This window comes from Natator depressus, chromosome 2, assembly GCF_965152275.1.
Source record: "Natator depressus isolate rNatDep1 chromosome 2, rNatDep2.hap1, whole genome shotgun sequence".
In the NCBI taxonomy this organism is placed as follows: Eukaryota; Metazoa; Chordata; order Testudines; family Cheloniidae; genus Natator; species Natator depressus.
In genome coordinates, this window is record NC_134235.1 from 248946292 (window position 1) to 248963085 (window position 16794).

Below are 16794 nucleotides of genomic sequence, written 5' to 3' on the forward strand. Positions count from 1 at the left end.
AGGATCACTTCTACAGCCCTTTTTAAATATTGATGTTACATTAGCTATCTTCCAGTCATTTGGTACAGAAGCTGATTTAAAGGACAGGTTACAAACCATAGTTCCACAATTTCACATTTGAGTTCTTTCAGAACTCTTGGGTGAATGCCATCTGGTCCCGGTGACTTGTTACTGTTAAGTTGATCAATTAATTCCAAAACCTCCTCTAATGACACTTCAATCTGTGACAAATCTGAGGAATTGTCACATATTGAAATCTACAAAGGACGGCTCAGGTTTGGAAATCTCCCTAACATCCTCAGCCGTGAAGACTGAAGCAAAGAATTCATTTAGTTTCTCCGCAATGACTTGATTGTCTTTAAGTGCTCCTTTTGTATCATGATCATCCAGGAGCTCCACTGGTTGTTTAGCAGGCTTCCTGTTTCTGCTGTACATAAAAAATATTTTATTACCTTTTTGAGTTTTTGGCTAGCTGTTCTTCAAACTCCTTTTTGGCTTTTCTTACTACATTTTTACACTTAATTTGGTAGTGTTTATGCTCCTTTCTATTTACCTCACTAGGATTTGACTTCCACTTTTTAAAAGATGCCCTTTTATCTCTCACTGCTTCTTTTGTGGTTGTTAAGCCACAGTGGTTCTTTTTTAGTTCTTTTATTGTTTGTTTTTTTAAATTTGGGGTATACATTTAAGTTGGGCCTCTATTATGGTGTCTTTGAAAGCTTCCAGGGATTTCACTCTAGTCACTGTACCTTTTAATTTCTGTTTAACTAACCTCCTCATTTTTGCATAGTTCCCCTTTCTGAAATTAAATGCCACAGCTGCTGAGGTGTTCTTCCCACCACAGAAATGTTAAATGTTATTATATTATGGTCACTATTTCCAAGCGGTCCTGTTATAGTTACCTCTTGGACCAGATCCTGCGCTTCACTCAGGACTAAATCGAGAATTGCCTCTCCCCTTGTGGGTTCCTGTACCAGCTGCTTCAAGAAGCAGTCATTTAAAGTATTGAGAAATTTTGTCTCTGCATTTCGTCCTGAGGTGACATGTAGCCAGTCAATATGGTGATAATTGAAATCCCCCACTATTATTGAGTTCTTTATTTTGGTAGCCTCTCTAGTCTCCCTTAGCATTTCATAGTCACTATCCCTGTCCTGGTCAGGTGGTCGATAATAGATCCCTGCTGTTATATTCTTATTAGAGCATGGAATTACTATCCATCTATGGAACATGTAGATTCATTTAAGATTTTTACTTCATTTGATTCTACATTTTCTTTCACATATAGCGCCACCCTTCCCGCACGCGCCCCCTTCCTCCCCCCTGCATGAGCTGTTCTGTCCTTCTGATATGTTTTGTACCCCAGAATGATTGTGTCCCATTGATTGTCCTCACTCCACCAGGTTTCTGTTATGCCTATTATATCAATATCCTCCTTTAACACAAGGCACTCTAGTTCACCCACCTTATTATTTAGACTTCTAGCATTTGTGTACAAGCACTTTAAAAACTTGTCACTGTTTCTTTGTCTGCCCTTTTCTGATGTGTCAGATTTTTTTTTATGTGAATGTTTCTCGTCTGATCTGGCCCATACTTTATCCTCTTCCATCCTCTCCTCCTGACTAAAACCTAGAGAATCTCTATCAATAGATTCTCAATGTGTAATGCACATTGGAAAACATAGTCCCAACTATACATACAAAATGATGGGGTCTAAATTAGCCATTACCACTCAAGAAAGACATCTTGAAATCCTAATGGATATTTCTCTGAAAACATCTGCTCAGTGAGCAGTGACAATCAAAATAGCTAACAACGTTAGGAACCATTAGGAAAGGGATAAATAATAAGACCGTAAATACTATAATGCCACTACATAAATTCATGGCCATGCCCACACCTTGAGTACTGTGTGCAGTTCTGGTTGCCACATCTCACAAAAATATATTAGAATTGAAAAAATATGGAGAAAGGCAACAAAAATGATTAGGGGTATGGAGTAGCTTCCATATGAGGAGTGATCCAAAAAATTGGGACTGTTCATCTTGGAAAAGAGATAACTAAGGGGGAATATGGTGGAAGTCTATAAAATCATGAATGATGTGGAGAAAGTTAATAAGTGTTCTTTAGCCCTTCACATAACACAAGAACTAGGGGTCACCTAATGAAATTAATAGGAAGCAGGTTTTGAACTAACATAAGGCAGTACTTCTTCATACAAGGGACAGTCAACATGTAGAACTCATTGCCAAGGGCTGTTGTGAAGGCCAAAATATAACTGGCTTCAAAAAAAGAATTAGGTAAGTTCATGGAGGTTAGGTTTCTTAGTGGCTGTTCAGCAAGATGGTCAGAACACAACCCCATGCTCTGGATGTCCCTAAACTTTTGCCAGATGCTGGGAGTCGATAACAGGGCAGGGATCACTGGATAATTGCCCTGTTCTGTTCATTCCCTCTGAAGTGTCTGGTGCTGGCCATTGTTGGAAGACCGGATAGTGGACTAGATGGAACATTGATCTGACCAGGACTAGCCAATACACAAGATGCTCTTCAGCTCATAGCTATTTTGTAGAGCTCAGAGAATACACTGAAAGGAGTGTATACACTGAGAGCTTCTGTTTGCTTTGTAAAGAGACATAGATAAATGAAAAATTCACTAATACAGCTGAATGTATATTATTTATCATGTAAACATGGTAACTGAGTTACATGTGTGCTGCTGTCTGTTGTGTTTTGTGATAGAACTCAGCCAAAGTAATTTGAAACAATCAATTCCAGACATTCAGTTTTACTGAAGCTAGCTATGTTTTAAAACTCTCATTCGCTATCTTGTTTACATATACACTCATGTGCTTGCCATTTTCTTGCTGCTGCTAGGTCCCGATTGCCCATATCCGTGATTACTTTACTTTATAAAAAAAAAATACCTCCCACATTTTTGTATTGTTACCCAATTATCTGTTGTTTTGTAAAATCACAGTTGAAGTAGGAGGTTTTGCAAAACTGGTCAGCCCACTTCCATTTTGCAGTTAACACAAGGCATTTTATTTACTGTATTGGCTGCAAGGAGTTTGACACAAGCTACCGTCACCATTTTAAGAAACTGACAACTAGAATTTTTCTTGGTGACTTACACTAGAAAAACAATTTGGAGGGACTGTACATTGAGAAGTAGTAGTTTCCATATTGTAATATTAATTCTCAGCTTTTGGTAATACCAGTTTGTTTGCACAGAGTATATTATCTCAGAGCCAAATTCTGCTCCCCTTTCTTAAATGTAGCACTTGATTCCACAAGTAGTCCCATAGACTAGATTTAAAATGGAGCTACTTGCATAGTAAGGGACTAGTCAGCCAGAGTAAAGGTGGCAGAATTTGATCCTAAATGGCTACTACAGAGTTTCCTACAAAATGAGCAGGAATATTTGTAAAATCTCTGTATATTTTACTATTGTGGTGCTCCTGTTCTAGTAAAAATAAATTATCTTAATGTATTTTTCTTAAATAACTGTAAACCAGTCTTTAAAATTCATGCAAAATTAATAACACCACTTAGGACCAGATTGTGCAACCCTTATTCTTACTGGGTTGCATTTGCACAAGTTAACCCCATTGAAGTCAATGGGACTACTTATATAGCAAGGTATGACTCAAGATAAGTAAGGGGTTAAGAACCTGCCCCTAAATTAATGATTTTTCTTTAGGTAGCAGCTGAATGCAAATCCAGTGTAACTGTAAATTTAAATTAAAATACTCTGAATTCTCTTAATTTTGTGAAGCTGGAGTTACTTCACTGATTTGAATTAAGCTTGAAAATCTTACAATCATTGTGGTTTGTATATTTTTAAGGGCAGTAAAAACCTCTCCTCCTGTGTGTTAATGCAACAAGTGACTTACATACGTTCCACTTGAATTTTCTTTGAAGCCTAACATGTGCCACTGTGCAAGTATTGGATAACCTCTTTAAACCATTTGAGGAAAGTTGGGGAGTTTTTTTACCTCTAATAAGTGCATTTCTATTTTGCATAAAGGCATCAAAACACCATTGCCAAGGATTTGTACAAAGTTCAAGGCTTTTGCATTGCCACAAGCATTCCTATAATTTCTGAAAGCATTACAACTATCTGCTGCAACTATCAACAAAAGTCAAACTATATTCTGAATCCTGAGCCAGGTTTTAATCCTTTAGGAATATTCTCTTCAAAATGTGGTCATAACAGGTATAACTTCATCTCATCAGCCTTTAACAAGGTTTCTGATAGCTAAGCTAGACTGAATCAAGCTGAAATATCTCACCTGTTTTGCTGTTTGCAAGTACCCTGAAAACTAGTTTGTTTTACTCACATGTATATCTTGCTTTTATATTGCTTCTAGAAATGGTTCCTTTAGGTAATCTAGTGACTGTGTCAACTAGTCAGCATCTTCTGGCACATTTCAAGGGATGACAATTGCAGGAATGATCATGTCTGAGGGTGGCCCCCATTAGTTTAGTGGTTTAATTTAGTAGATGAACTATCCTGATTTGCCCAATGCATCTAAATACTAAAGCCTCAGAAATACCTGAAGATGACTCATGAGAAGGGTGGCGGTGCCTTGGCCCAGAGTAGAGCCAGGGCAGTCGCTGTTGTTGAGCTGCAAACTAACATGTCTAGACAAAGTTTTCTATAGGTGGTAATCATGAGTTAGCAATAATGAGTTCTCATACAAAGCTGCTAAAAATATATTCAGGAAACTGTCAGTGAATTGCAGAAAGCCACTAACAACCTTGAGGAGGTCATATAATGTCTGGAGACAGAGCTGCAGGAGGTTGCCATCTGAGCAACAAGAAATTGGACAGTGTGACAGAGAGGCTGGGGAGGGAAAAAATATGGTCTTCAGTAGGTTTTAATAATGAGAACAAAGCACCAGCTGTGGTTGAAAAATCATAACATTATCTTCATGCTTTCTCTTGTACAAGGGGAAATGAAGTCTTACAGAATAAAAATTCAGCCATGTCCCCAGTTATTCCTTTAAGGGTGTAACAAGGCTACCTTCTCTGCCTTTTGGACCACCACACACACAGGCTGAACGCTTTCTAAGGTTATAAGCACCAGTGTTTTATTTATTAGGTCCCCTCCACCAGTTCATTAGTACAGCCTTGTGCACTTATATATTGCTGCACATAAACTTGCCCCTTAGCCCACTTCCTGTGGAGGGAGAGGGAAAGATCCAGTATCCCCAGGCTCCTGTTAGCCTCCCCCTTGCACTTCCTTGCTATCTTCTAATTTTTCCCAGCTCAGGGGTTCATTGTTCTCATTAGGTTGTCAGCCTTCTGCCTAATTAAGTCATTGAGCACCCATCTCCCAATTAAGTCCACTCCAGAAGGAATGGTTTGTTAGCTCAGTAGAGTGCTGGGTCAGTACTGTCACAAAGAGGAAAAAGCATTTATCTCAGTTTTGTAATTCACACTTTTATCCTTCATTACTGGGTCTTTTCAATGACTTCGTACAGATAAACACTGTTCAATTTTCCTTTAAAAGTGACCTTCAAAGGGTTTTTTTAAATTGGGGGAGCTTGTGCGCTTTTTTGTAAGATGCTATAATCACTTGGTATATGTCTTTTTAAACCTAGTGCTGGGAAGTGTTGCTCTTGTTTCCTGTGTGTTAGTGCCAGTAAGTGTTGCTCTTCACTGAGCCAGTGTATTTCAAGAATTATGACCAACTTTGACTTTATGCAGTGGTGAATCTGCAGTAAAACTGAAGGGAATAATTCAGATCTGAAAGTTATTGTTAAAAACCTAACATTCTTTTGGTTGTGATTGGACAATGTTTAAAGCATTATAGACTTTCATGTTTTCATTGTAGGTTCAGATCTATGAATTGGAGGAGCACAAGATTGAAACATGGAGGGGTGAGAACACTTCTGTTAAGATCCATTGATGCCTCTTAAGGAAACTTAATCTCCGAAAATTGTGTTTTGGTTACTCATCTCTTAATCTGTCTCTTACTAAGATACTTGAATGAAAACAGGAAATATTTAGCGTTAGTCTGTTTGCTCACACTGTTTATTTTGCACTTGAAATAATAATCCTGTCTGTATTGGTGGTGGTGATGGTGGTGGTAATAATAAACTCTAGTGAAAGAGGTCCTGTTTTCAGACGACTTTCATAGAAGTCGTTTTTTGTTTTTTGGTTTTTTTTTAAACACAAGTATCTTTTATATGAGTAAATCTTAAACTAACTTGTTTGGATCTTGGTGGGGTTATATACTGTACCTTCTCCCAATGACAGCTTCACAATCAATATTACAGTATCCTGCTTTGACAGTCACATTGTGAGCTATAACTAATCGTTGTGTGAGAGCTTGAGAAGGACTTTGTTAACTTCATGCCACTTAATGAACTGTTCCTAAATATAAACACTCTCCAACTGCCTATGATTTTTAAAATCTTTCCTACTGTTTTAAACACACTTTGTGGAATGTAGCCATCGGTTGGTTGCTTGCTTGCTTTTTCCAGATTTATGTTAACAAGTTGTGGTAGCAGTTTCAAATATATTTTTATAGTCATGCGCTAGTTACCTTTTAAAAATGGCAACTTGGAAAAGGAATTGTAAGCTAACATTTAATGATGTTGTGTGGAGATGATTGTCATACAACATTTTAACATCAGTTCATACCGATATAAAGGAGTCAAGCAAAAAATTGAAAATCAAATAAGTTGATTAACTTAGTCTTCTAAAAATCACCAGCTGAAAGTTCTTAGTGTTTGTTTCTCATATATCTAAATATAAAATCCACCTTTGGTGCATGTGCACTCAAGATCAGCATGTTGGGGCCAGCTGACCCTTAGTTCCTCCTTACAGCCCACCCAAGGCTGTGAGGAAGAGTGATGCTGCTTGTAGTTTCTCTTGCAAGCTTAAAACAAATTGTGTGTGTGTGTGTGTGTGTGTGTGTGTGTGGTTATCTTAGTATAGGTCTTGGTATTTATGATAGATAGGTTTTAATAGGCAGGCGTGGCAGGTTTGTAGAAATTTTGGTGGTGCCCAGAACCTACTCCCCAAACTCCGCCCACCCAAACTCCACCCCCCACCTGCCTAAGGCTCTGGGAGGGAGTTTGTGTGGGGGGAGGAGGTCTGGGGTGTAGGCCTTGGGCTGGGGCAGAGGATTGGGGTGCAGGCTCTGGGAGGGCGTTTGGGTACAAAAGGGGTGAGAGGTTGGGCTCTGGGAGGAAGTTTGGATGGGGTCTGGGGTGCAGGCTCTGGGATGGAGTTTGGGTGCTGGGTGCAGGCTCTGGGCTGGGGCAGGGGGTGGGGGTGCAGGATGGGGTGAGGGGTGCAGGCTGTGGGACGGAGTTTGGGTGCAGGCTCTGGGAGGGAATTTGGGGGCAGGAGAGGGTGTGTGGGACGGGGTGGGAGTGCAGGCTCTGAAATAGAGTTTGGGTGCAGGCTCTGGGCTGGGGCAAGGAGTGGGGGTGTAGGAGGGGGTGTGTGGGAAGGGGGAGGGAGTGCATGCTCTGGGAGGGAGTTGGAGGTGGGAGGGGGTGCAGAGGTGGGGCTCGGGGGTTCATGATGCAGGAGGGGTCTGGGGCAGAGGGTTAGGGTGCTGGGGAATGAGGGCTCTGGCTGGGGCCAGTGATGAGGGGTTTGGAGTGTGGGAGGGGCTCAGGGCTAGGGCAGAAGGTATGGGTGCGGGGGGGGGGGGGTGAGGGCTCTGACTGGGAGTGTGAGCTCTGGGGTGGGGCTGAGGAGTGCAGGCAGGCTGCCCCGGGGCTGGGGCCAGAGAGGAGGACTTCCCCCGGCCCTCTCCCCGCCGGCAGCAGTGAGCTCTGGGGGAGGGGCTCCCTTCTCCCTCCTGGCAGCACACTCACCCTGCACCACTGTCACTGCACGTGCTCCTAGGGCCCCTCTCAGGTCCAGGAAGCCCCCTCGCCTCCCTTGGGGTGGGGGTTGGGCTGCCATGACATGTGAGCCTCCTCCCCTGCTGCTGCCCCTCACTGTAGCCTCACTGGGGGTTAGGGATGGGGCTTGCCCCTTGCCCAGGAGCAGTGATTACGGGCGGGGGGGGCCCCCCGGTGCTGGTGGAGGGGCCTACTGGAAAACGTAAGGGTCAGAGGTGGAAGGGCAGGGTAAGGGCAGCCTGCCCTGCCACTAGTGGGTGGGGGGCACTAGGACCCTGCGGTGGCAGTTGATGCCGGGAACCAACAGAGCAGAGTCAGCCTGGAGCTGCAGGGGAGAGGCAGGGACGCTCCGGGACCCAAGGAGGGCGCACAGGGGCAGCAAGTGGGGGCCGGGGGACATTCAGCGGGGGGAGGGCAGCAGGCGGGGCCCGGGGAGAGACCCGGCCCCAAACATTTGTGGAGCCTGGGCCCTGAATATTGCTGGAGCCCGGGCATCACCAGCCCATACAACTCGTCGCCCCTGTTAATAGGCTTCTGTTCTGGGTAATAGTGCTTTTCATTGCCTGGTATCAAGCTACAGCCCTTATGGTTGAGCAAAAATATCGGTGGTGCAAATATTGCCCATCTTGTGAGGTGGCTGTGTCCCTCAGTGATGGACATACAAGATGCCTGTTATGCCTGAGAGAGGGGCATATTACTGACACACGCACTGTTTGTCAGTCATTTTCTAAACACACTGAAAAGGTGTGAGAGACAGGGCTGGCTCTAGGATTTTTGCTGCCCCAGCAAAAAATTTTTTGCCCACCCCTGCTTTTTTTTTTGTCTCCTTCCCAATCCCTTTCCTAAATCCCCGGCCCCGCCTCCTCCCCTCGGCATGCCGCATTTCCCCCCCCCCCCCCCATTGCTTCCTGCGGCTCCTACCCTGCAACCCCCCGCCCTAGCTCACCTCCGCTCCACCTGCTCCCTTGAACACGCCGCCACTCCACTTCACTTCTCCCCCCTCCATCTCAGGCGAGGGAGAGGCAGCGCATTCAAGGGTGCAGGCGGAGCGGAGGTGAGTGAAGGTGGGGGGGGGGGAGCACAGGAAGTAATGGGGGTGGGGTAGAGGAACCACTCCCCACCCCAGCTCACCTCTGCTCCACCACCGCCACCTCCCCTGAGTGCGCCACTGCTTGGCTTCTCCCTTCCTCCCTCTCAGGCTTGCCACGCGAAAGGGAGGTGGGGAGAAGCGGAGCAGCGGTGGCGCGCTCAGGGGAGCAGGTGGAGGCAGAGTGGAGGGAGTAGAGGCGAGCTGGGGGGGCGGGGGCACATTTCTAGGGGAGGCATGGCCGGCGCCGGAATGCCGCCCCTAGAAATGTGCCACCCCAAGCACCTGCTTGTTTTGCTGGTGCCTAGAGCCAGCCCTGGACTCACCTAAAAATTTTATCTGCTGGACAAATCAATGAGATCTGCCTCTGATCCAGGTAAACGAAATTTACCCAGATCTGAGAAGTCTTCCACCAGAAGTACCCAATAAGTCTGGATGTAATGGCCAGCTCTAGAACTCCTCCTCTGAAGCATTCTTCTGCTGCTATTATTACCAAGTCCTCTTGAATGACTGATTGGGTAGGATACAGCACCACTCTTAACAAGGAGTAATGGTCTCAAGTTGCAGTGGGGGAGGTTTAGGTTGGATATTAGGAAAAACTTTTTCACTAGGAGGGTGGTGAAACACTGGAATGCGTTACCTAGGGAGGTGGTAGAATCTCCTTCCTTAGAGGTTTTTAAGGTCAGGCTTGACAAAGCCCTGGCTGGGATGATTTAGTTGGGGATTGGTCCTGCTTTGAGCAAGGGGTTGGACTAGATGACCTCCTGAGGTCCCTTCCAACCCTGATATTCTATGATTCTAAAGAGCATATATACAGGTCTTCATGTTAGGAACCTTGCAAAAAGGCATAAATCACCTCAGCCTTCCTGGTACAAAGCTGGAGTTGGGATCCCCTGTCACCCAAAAAGAATCTGTACACCAGTACCAGATAAGGAGCACCCTCAAACAGTCTCCCATATGCACTCCATGGCACTGCCTTTGGGACGCTCAGTACTGACATCAAGGCTTTTACTGTTCCTGTACCAGTGACTTCCTAACTTTCAAAATTGTTGCTTCTGGTACTAACTGTCCCGAGACAGAGATTCACTATACTCGGGGGAGGGCAAGGGGAGAAGGGGGAATCTACTTTTGTCTGCCCTCCCTAAGTCACAGTTGTTACCTTTGGTTGTGGAGATTCCCTTATCGGTATGCAGCACTGACATTTCCTCAGTACTGAGTAGGTCTTCTGTATCATCTAAAGATTTTCCTAGATCAGGCCCTGGGATGCCTCCCAAATCAGATCCGCTACTGGAAGAAAAGTGTTCTTTCTTATCCACTTCAGACCACACTGGGGAGGGTTCATTCACATACTCCAAGATCTCTCTTATCTGACCCTTCTGCATCCAATAAGGAGTCCAAGGATCAAAATTTACCCTAGTAGATGTAGGGGATATAAGGAGAGAACCTGGTACCTTCCCTGTGGCCCCCAACTCATTTTGCTTATAGCTGTCATTCGTGGCCCTTGTGGGCACCATGGGGCTTCCATCACACCAGAAAACCTTCCTCTGCCACCTCCAGGGCCCATCTCCCTCCTTGAAGGTCCAACAGCGTTAGCAATCCCAGATGTCACTTGCTGATCCTCAACTATTACAAGTTTCTGATGAAAAAATAATCAGTCAGCTGAACTTGCCCCTGCTGCCATTTCATTGTCATCCCCTGACAAAGCTATGGTCCCATCTATTCCATCACCCCAACAGCTACAAGGCTTTTCAGGACCTTCTTTGTCAGATGGCAGAGCTGTTAGGCATTACAGCTGAGTTAGTGCAAGAGAAATCCCATAAACAGTTACACATCCTGTGCACCTGAAGGCCAGATAGACTCTCTGTGCCACATAGGGAAGTCTGTTATAACATGCACAGTGCTTATGGCAGACTCCTACATCTGTTCCACTGAAACCTAAAACAGGTAGAGAGAAGGTACCAGGACTATCCTCAGGATTTCAGTATTTTTACTTTCCTCCCACATCTAGATCCCTTGTAGTAACTGCTGCCCAAGAGAGCCCAAACCAGCAAAGCTCCAAGGCAACACATAAGGAAAAACAGTCCAAGCTGTATCTCTTCGGAAGGAAGAGCTATATCATTGCCAGCCTCCAGTTTAGATAGCCAACTACTCTGCACTCCTTGCCAAGTATGAGTACATCAATTGGTATAAAGTATTGGACTTTTACTGATAGACTACCACAGGAGTTCTAGAGAGGAAATAAGAGCCTTAATTTCAGAAAGTTAACTAATAGCTCAGAACTCCGTACAGGCAGCAATTGATTGCATCAGACACTGTGGCAAGATTGATGGCAACATCTATGACAATGAGGTGGAGGCATTTTGAATACAGTCCTCACAGATTCTCAAAGAAATACAGATTGCTATAGGAAACCTCCTTTTTAAGGGTTTTGATCTGTTCAGCAGAAAGACAGATGTGTTGTGCTCATCAAAGGACTCCCGGGCTACACTTGGGTTCTTAGGTCTACACACCCCACAACCCTGAAGAAAAGCAGTTTAGGAGCCCTATTCAAGGCAGGTTCCTCCTGCCCCCTTTTTAGCCTCTATACTAAAGACTGTAAGAACCACTGAGAAAGAAACAAAGAATACACAGATGAACTGCATTCTTTCTCAGGGGCAGCAGTGTTTGTTTGTTTGGTTAACTGAGAGCTTCCCAAAACGACATACCCTTTCCCTATCTCATTTGGACACAGTTTATTTTCTTTTTTGGGAAGCTTGGGCCAATATTGCCTCATACTCTTGGATCCTGGAAATCGTAGAGGTTGGATATTAGGTTGCATTTTAGATGTTTCCTGTCCTCCATCCACATTCCCCATCCCTTTTCAGTGATCCCTCTCAGAAGCGAATTAAATCAGGAGATGTCCTACTTTGGGGGCAGTAGAAGTGCCCCTTCAATAAAGGGGGGAAAGTTGTTGTTTCTGTTCCTTTTTCCTTGGACTGAAAAATAGGATGCTGCCTCCGTGAAGGAATCTGAGTTTCCTTGAGTCCAGAACTGGGCAAGTTCAAAATGGCTACCCTTGTCTCAGTAATCCAATTTCTAGAGTCTCCACCTTCGAGATGCATATTGCCATGCTTTGATCCACTCAGCCCACACAAGCTCCTGAGATTTCTACTGGGGAGCTCACATTTCCAGTTCAGAGTCTTTCCGTTTGGGTTATCAACAGCCCCAAAGGTTTTCACAGAAAGTTTGGATCTAATGGCAGCGTACTTAAGGAGACATAAAATTTTGTTCCTGCCTGAGTGACTGGCTTGTTTGGGGGAGCTCATGGCAACAGGTAAGATGTGATTCATCACACCCTACAATTCTTTGCCACCTTGTAACTCAAAATCAATAAGGAAAAGTCCATCTTTGATGCTTACCCAGAAAATACAACTTATTGTGATACTGCTGAACTCCATAACAGGTAGGGCATACTTACCTCAGGCCAGATTGTTTAAGGTTGATAGTTCATGTGGCTTCATGCACATTGGTCATGCCACATACCAGACTTTACTTCAGCCACTTTTTCATACAATGAAAGTAAATGTGTAGTTCATATTCCTTAAGTCCTAATATTTCCAGTTGATGGAAGAATCCCAATCATGTATGTAGAAGTGTTCCATTTTCTCCACCTCTGTCCTCAAAAACAGTAGTGACCAACTCCTTCATCCTTAGCTAGGGAGCACATCTAGACAACATGAATCTCCAGGTTTGTGATCCTCAAAGGAGACTTTTCTTCACAGAAATATATTAGAACTTGGGGCAATGTGTTCAGCTTGTGTAGTGTTTCTCCCTCTGATCCAAGGCAGAATGGTATAGCGAGCGAGAGAGAGAGACAAAACCACACCCAGCATTATATGTGAGCAGGCAAGGAGGAGCACAATCAGCTTCCTTGTTAGGAATTAGTCTGCTTGTGGAATTGGTGCATCCAGCATCAGATCACTCTGAGGCCTGGTCTACAGTACGCGATTATTTCGGAATTAGCCAAGTTACCTCAAAATAAAACTGGTTCCGTCCACATGACCAAACCAGTTTTTTCAATTTAAAGGGCTCTTTACGCTGATTTCTGTACTCCACCTCGGCAAGTGGAGTAGCGCTAAAATCGAGATCGTCGTTCCGGGTTACAGGTACTGTGGACGCAATTCGACGATATTGGCCTCTGGGAGCTATCCCAGAATGCTCCCTTGTGACCGCTCTGGACAACACTCTGAACTCCGATGCACTAGCCAGATAGGCAGTAAAAGCCCCAGGAACTTTTGAATTTCCTGTTTGGTCACCATCAGCACAGGCGACCATCAGCACAGTCCACCATCACAGGCAACCATGCAGTCCCGGATTTGCAGACGAGCTCCAGCATGGTCCGAAAGTGAGGTACTGGATCTCATTGCGTGTTGGGGAGATGAATCTGTTATGGAGGAACTATGTTCCAAAAAAAGGAACACAAATATGTATGCTAAAGTCTCCAGGGCCATGATGGAAAGAGGCTACTCCAGGGACACAGAACAGTGTCGTCCAAAAATCAAGGAGCTCAGGCAAGCGTACCAAAAAGCCAGGGAGGCGAATGGGCACTCTGGGTCACAGCCCCATACGTGCCGCTTCTACCGTGAGCTGCATGCAATTATGGGGGGTGATGACACCACTACTCCACCACTGTCCATGGACGCCTGCAAGGGGGGAGTAACACGGAGCGAGGAGGATGAGTTTTTTGGAGGAGGAGGAAGAGGACAGTGTGCAGGCGGCAAGTGGGGAATCGGTTTTCCCCCCTAGCCAGGAACTATTCTTAACGCTGGAGCCAATAGCCTCCCCCTACTCCCAAAGCATGCTCCCAGACCATGACCCTGGAGAAGACACTTCTGGTGAATGAGAGCTTGATCGGAGCCACGCAGTGGGGGGAGGGGGGAAACCCAGCCACGCTGGGCTGTTCACGTTTAGTTTAAAGGGCTCATCCCTGTTCAGAGCCTCATCGGAGCCCTGCCAGGGATGGGGGGGGTGAGGGAGGGTGTTCTGTGAAGTGATCATCCCAGAGAGCCCGCAGGCTGCCTGCAAGCTGAATTCTGTTGTCTGGCAGCATGTGATGGCTTACTCACACCAAAGTGGCAGGCACTTCAGTATAGGAGGCAAAGTGAGACCTTGTACAGAAAGAATATGTGCTGTGTACTATGAATTGCCTGTTTCACTGAGAAACTGTGTCACATTTTAGAAAACAAAGGGATCTTTTAAAATACTACCCTCCCTTTTTCTCCTCCTGCAGCAGGTGCAAATGTTTCATTGCGGCCCCTATCTACTCTGTCCCAGAGGTTGGTCCAGATTAGAAGGCAGAAAAAACAAACTCGGGACAACATGTTTGCCGAGCTCATGCAGTCCTCCTGCACTGATAGGGCCAGTTGAATGTGTGGAGGCAAACAATTGCGGAGTCGCATAAAGCGTTACATGAATACGAAGAGAGGAGGGATGCACGCGATGAGTGCAGGCAGGATGCTATGGTCAAGCTCATGGAGGAGCAAACTGACATGCTCCGCTGTATGGTGGATCTAATGCAGGAAAGACAGCAAGACCACAGACTGCCGCGGCAGTCCCTGAATACTGCCTCCTCCCCAAGTTCCATAGCTTCCTCACCCAGATGGCCAAGAACACAGGGGGAGGCTACGGGGACCCACACAGTCAACCCCAGAGGATTGCACAAGCAGCAGAAAGCTGGCATATCCTAAATTTTGATTTGGTTTCTGAACTTGTCCTTCCCTCCTCCTCCCCATCTAGCTTCTGATTTGTCTCAGTGTTTTGTGCAACTAATAATAAAGAACGGCTTTTAAACAATTGTGACTATTTATTTATTTATTTATTTTTATATATATAATAGGGGGTGGGTAACTTTAAGAGAAACAAATACAACTCTCAAACCGTACCCTTGCTAGTCATGAAACTGGCTTTCAAAGCTTCTCTGATGTGCAGCGCGCCCTGCTGCGCTCTTCTAATTGCCATGTTGTCTGGCTGTGCGAAACTGGCTGCCAGGCGAGTTGCCTCAATGTCCCACCCCGCCATAAACGTCTCCCCCTTACTCTCACAGATATTGTGGAGTACGCAACAAGCAGCAATTATAATTGGAATATTGGTTGTGCTGAGATCTAACCGAGTCAGTAAACTGTGCCAGCGCGCTTTCAAATGTCCAAATGCACATTCTACCACCATTCTGCACTTGCTCGGCCTATAGTTGAACTGCTCCTTACTACTGTCCAGGATGCCTGTGTATGGCTTCATGAGCCATGGCATTAAGGGGTAGGCTGGGTCCCTGAGGATAACTATAGACATTTCAACATCCTCAACAGTAATTTTCTGGTTTGGGAAGTAAGTCCCTTCCTGCAGCTGTTCAAACAGACCAGAGTTCCTGAAGATGCGAGCGTCCTGCACCTTTCCTGTTGATGTCAGTGAAACGTCCCTTGTGATCCACCAGTGCTTGCAGCACCATGGAAAAGTACCCCTTGCGGTTTATGTACTGGCCGCCCCGGTGTTCTGGGGCCAAGATAGGGATAAGCATTCCGTTTATCGCCCCGCCGCAGTTAGGGAACCCCAGCGCATTAAAGCCATCCACAATAGTCTGCACATTTCCCAAAGTCACTACCCTTGATAGCAGCTGGTCAATGATTGCGTTGGCTACTTGCAGCACAGCAGCCCCCACAGTAGATTTGCCCACTCCAAACTGATTCCCGACTGACCCGTAGCTGTCGGGCATTGCAAGCTTCCACAGGGCTATGGCCATTTGCTTCTCAACTGTGAGGGCGGCTCTCATTTTGGTGTCTTTGCACTTCAGGGCAGAGGACAGCAAGTCACAAAGTTCCATGAAAGTGGCCCTACGCATACGAAAGTTTCTCAGCCACTGGGAATCATCCCATACCTGCAACACTATGCAGTTCCACCAGTCTGTGCTTGTTTCCCGGCCCCATAATCGGCGTTCCACAGCATGAACCTGGCCCAACAGCACCATGATCTCCCAATTGCCACATGCCATGCTTCTAGGAACGTCTGTGTCCATGTCCTCATCAGTAATCGCGTTGTCGTCGTTGCTTCCTCACCCGGTTTTGCAGGTACTGCACATACTGCTGGATAATGTGCGAGATATTTACAATGGTCAAAACTGCAGCGGAGATCTGATCGGGCTCCATGGCTATGGCGCCTGCATGGCTAATCCTGGAAAAAGGGCGCGAAATGTAGGAGAGCAGAGTGGCAGCGGAAGCTGTGCTGTTCTGTTCACGGTAGCTGAACAACAGCTGAAAATGGTTGTCTTCTGTGGCTTTCAGGGAGGTGGGAGCCCAGGACAGACAACATGGAGAAGCTCGGAAGCGTGGCAATAGTGGAAGAGCAGAGTTGGCGGCGGAAGCTGTGCTGCTCGGTTCACGATGGCCGAGCACAGTTGAGTTGGAGAGGTGGATTCATAGTAGCAGGAGAGCAGCGGTGCACCGTCTGCTGAAAGCAGTATGGCGTCTACATGCCAGAAAGGCACAAAACAATGGTCTGCCATAGCTTTCTGATGACACACACCCAGAAACACCCGCGAGAATGTTTTTGCCCCATCATGCACTGGGAGCTTAACCCAGAATTCCAATGGGTGGCGGGGACCGTGGGAACTGTGGGATAGCTACCCACAGTGCACCATTCCGACATTCGATGCTAGCCTTGGTACTGTGGACGCAATCTGCCGAATTCACGCGCTTTAGTGGGGACACAGAAGACTGAATGTATAAAATAGCTTCCGAAAATTCGAAGAGAATAATTTCAAAATAATTTTGTACTGTAGACATACCCTGATAGTTATTCACCTACCAGG

At 45.7% G+C, this 16794-nt stretch overlaps 1 protein-coding gene across 8 annotated transcripts in view; it reads left to right on the top strand.

Moving 5' to 3' along the window:
* The window catches only part of PRKAG2 (protein kinase AMP-activated non-catalytic subunit gamma 2), a 383197-nt gene that overhangs the window by 341781 nt on the left and 24622 nt on the right, over window positions 1–16794 (top strand). For all 8 annotated transcript variants that reach the window (XM_074946315.1, XM_074946314.1, XM_074946317.1 and 5 more), the window contains one exon: window positions 5839–5884. In XM_074946315.1, the coding sequence (XP_074802416.1) occupies window positions 5839–5884 (46 nt within the window). The remainder of the gene's footprint in view (window positions 1–5838; window positions 5885–16794) is intronic.